At 43.3% G+C, this 3,718-nt stretch overlaps 1 protein-coding gene across 1 annotated transcript in view; it reads right to left on the bottom strand.

Moving 5' to 3' along the window:
- Positions 1-240: 240 nt before the first annotated feature.
- fgd1 (FYVE, RhoGEF and PH domain containing 1) overlaps positions 241-3,718 on the bottom strand; it is a gene marked incomplete at its 5' end in the record, with an annotated part of 25,965 nt that continues 22,487 nt past the window's right edge. The window contains 5 exon segments of the mRNA XM_071513308.1: positions 241-507; positions 1,529-1,675; positions 2,051-2,100; positions 2,103-2,208; positions 2,960-3,088. Of these exon segments, the coding sequence (XP_071369409.1) occupies positions 241-507; positions 1,529-1,675; positions 2,051-2,100; positions 2,103-2,208; positions 2,960-3,088 (699 nt within the window).

Here is a 3,718-nt window from a genome sequence, read left to right as displayed (position 1 = left end):
GCTTGACGTTTTACAGCCAGGAGAAATCGATCATGCAGACTGACCACGCAACATTTAATACACAGAGGGGTGTGTGTGTGTGTGTGTGTGTGTGTGTGTGTGTGTGTGTGTGTGTGTGTGTGTGTGTGTTCTGAACTGTGCATGTTAGCTACTACTGTATGTGCTGTTTGTGTTTCCTACACGGTCCAATAGGAATTCATTCATCTTCAGACCCTCGTCATCATTTCTCCTCCAATAGAATCACGTGTCCTCCCCCGCCGCTAGCTCCTCCCCTTCCTCCTCCAGGGTCTCCGCTATCGGTCCGTGGACCTGCAGCTCCTCCCCCCTGCCGGCGCGCGACAGGACGTCCATCCAGCGGCGCTGTAGCTCCTCCCCCTCGGCGCTGAAGTAGAGGGTCAGGTGACTCTGGGAGATCTTGAAGCCGTGGCGTCGCTCCAGACGGTCACATGACTCAGGAAGAGAAACCTCAAAGCCAATCAGAGGAACGCTGCGCTGAGCCTTCACATCCTGCAGGAGGAAACTCATATTGATCACAACAGAAACAACGTTCATATTTACTGAAGAACTGATCATTTCATCACTGATCCATCTGATTGATTTAGTGTTTAGATAATGTCAGCTTGTTAGCTAGCTAACCATAGCATCTGGTCAGCTAACATCACTGTCTTGTTGCTAACACATCTGATTAGCACACTAGCTAACTTAAGGCTGGGTGTTGGCAGGGACCTCACGATACGATACGTATCACGATACATTGCAATACTCTACATAATTTACTGAAAATTTAAAAATAGAGCTGAAACTACAACTTGCTGTGTACCAGCTGGTAGTCTAATATGTAAATCACATTATATTGATAACTCAGAGGACAAATTGAGTCAAAACTATTTAATTCAAAGGGATTTGAGGGAAATTTAAGGACATTTTAAAACCGTTTAAAACATTAATAATTTTTTAAATGTATCGATACGAGGGGCTGCAAAATTTTTTGCACAGCCCTATAACGTAGCTAGTAGCGGCTAGCGTTAGCATGTTCACATTAACATCAGTGTGTTTGCTGGCTAGTTAGCTAGCTAACAGTTTGTTCAGGTTAACTGAGCTGACTCTTCTCAAGCTCCAACTCTTCATGTTTTGGAGTAGAGACTAGGGCTAAAGACAAGACAGTTTACTGTGTCACAGTAACCTACATTTGGAAACAAATCCACCTTATCACACTATTCACTTTTACTGAGAACGTTACTGAATGGATCTACAGCCACACCACAACAAGCTGACTCAGCTGCTCTCTGCTTCAGCTGCTTCACACACATTTACACTTTATTCACTAACACACAGTTCACACTGTTCCTCCATCATGGAGACAGGCTGCTGCAGCAGGTTGGAGATGAAGCTGTAAAATGTGTATTCAGGTGATATTAACAGTATATAATAATAACAGTATATAATATTAACAGTATATAATAATAACAGTGTAATATAATAACAGTATATAATAATAACAGTGTAATATAATAACAGTATATTGGACCTGTGGAGCTCCGTAGATGTAAAGCACCAGCGGTTCGTTCTCTGGAACGACGAACCAGGCCTTCTGCCAGCCCCGCCCCCCCCCCTTCTCCATGTGGTGAAGAAAACTACAAATCACACTGTTCTCCGCTGCCAGGGAGGCCTGTTTCTATAGCAACAGAGAGGGAGAGAGAGAGAGAGAGAGGGAGAGAGAGAGAGAGAGGGAGAGAGAGAGAGAGGAGAGAGAGAGAGAGAGAGTCAGTTTTTTTCTTTCATGGCTATCTAGAAGTCTCCTGTGGTATCACTGTAATATTCCTATAATATTAGTATCTGATATTATATACAATAATATCTAGTTCTGCTATTATATTTATATATTAACCTTAAATTTACTGTAAGAATAATATACAGCTGTTCTTCATAAGGGTTTGTAGACACAAGAAACACAATCTGTTTAGGAGAACGTGGGCTGACTGAGGATCAGACAGTGACACAGTGATGTCACAGTGATGTCACAGTGAGGTCACAGTGATGTCACACCGACCTCCAGGATGGAGCGCCTCCTCTGGCTGCTGCTGCTGAGCGTGGCGGGGGGGGCGGAGCTCCCACCAGCGTGGCGTAGCAGTCGATGCAGACCCGGTTGGTTCGGTTGTTGTCGTACGACAGGCGAGCGCGGAACTCCGAACATTTCCCACAAACCACCTGGAGAGAAACATCAGCCCGCCTGTCAGTCTGACACTTCACATTCATTACATCTACAGAGTGAAAAACTCTGAGGCAAAATGAAGATTAATGTTATTATTCAGATGTTTTGTAATAGCTGTAATTCAATAATAAAACATTAGATTTACATTATAACTACATAATTATTCCTATTCAGAAATCTGCATAGGTTTTGTGGTTTTTAATACTTACATTTTTCATAAATCATTATAAAAATGTGATGCCAGAATTACACAATCAATTAATATGTGACTCAATACATTTGGAAGTATTTGAACATATGGTAACACTTTACAATAAGGGTCACTAAGTTAAGGGTTAGTTAATGCTTAATTAAGGTATTAATTTATACATGATTTAATAGTCATCTTTATAAACTATTAAATAATATATAAATTAACATTAGTTAACATGAACGCCATTAGTAAATTACACATTAGTTAACTGTTAAGCATTAACTAACCCTTAACTTAGTGACCCTTACTGTAAAGTGTTACCAGTAATTATGATTATAAATAATAATGATAATAATAATAATAATATGATAATGAGCTGAACCCACGTGTCCACAGGCTTTACAGTGGTAATTATGATTATAAATAATAATGATAATAATAATAATAATATGATAATGAGCTGCACCCACATGTCCGCAGGCTTTACAGTGGTAATTATGATTATAAATAATAATGATAATAATAATAATGATATGATAATGAGCTGCACCCACGTGTCCGCAGGCTTTACAGTGGTGGCGTCTCTTGGTGATGGAGTTAAACGGCTCCTGACACTTCATACACAGAGTCACCTCCTTCTCTCTGATGGGAGTCGGAGCTCGCTTCCCCAACTCCACACAGCTCTGAGAGACAGACAGGCAGAGAGACAGACAGAGAGAGACAGACAGGCAGAGAGACAGACAGGCAGAGAGACAGACAGGCAGAGAGACAGACAGAGAGAGACAGACAGGCAGAGAGACAGACAGGCAGAGAGACAGGCAGAGAGAGACAGACAGGCAGAGAGACAGACAGGCAGAGAGACAGACAGAGAGAGACAGACAGGCGGAGAGACAGACAGGCAGAGAGAGACAGACAGGCAGAGAGACAGGCAGAGAGACAGACAGGCAGAGAGACAGACAGGCAGAGAGAGACAGACAGGCAGAGAGAGACAGACAGGCAGAGAGACAGACAGGCAGAGAGACAGACAGACAGAGAGAGACAGACAGGCAGAGAGACAGACAGAGAGAGACAGACAGGCAGAGAGACAGACAGGCAGAGAGAGACAGACAGGCAGAGAGACAGACAGGCAGAGAGACAGACAGACAGAGAGAGACAGACAGGCAGAGAGACAGACAGAGAGAGACAGACAGGCGGAGAGACAGACAGAGAGAGACAGACAGGCGGAGAGACAGACAGGCGGAGAGACAGACAGGCAGAGAGAGACAGACAGGCAGAGAGACAGACAGACAGAGAGACAGACAGGCGGAGAGACA

This window comes from Centroberyx affinis, unplaced genomic scaffold (assembly GCF_046629955.1).
Source record: "Centroberyx affinis isolate AG114_WGS23_722 - 3 ecotype Tasmania unplaced genomic scaffold, CSIRO-AGI_Caff_v1 ptg006974l_1, whole genome shotgun sequence".
NCBI lineage: Eukaryota > Metazoa > Chordata > Actinopteri > Beryciformes > Berycidae > Centroberyx > Centroberyx affinis.
This window is presented reverse-complemented; position numbering and strand designations above follow the sequence as displayed.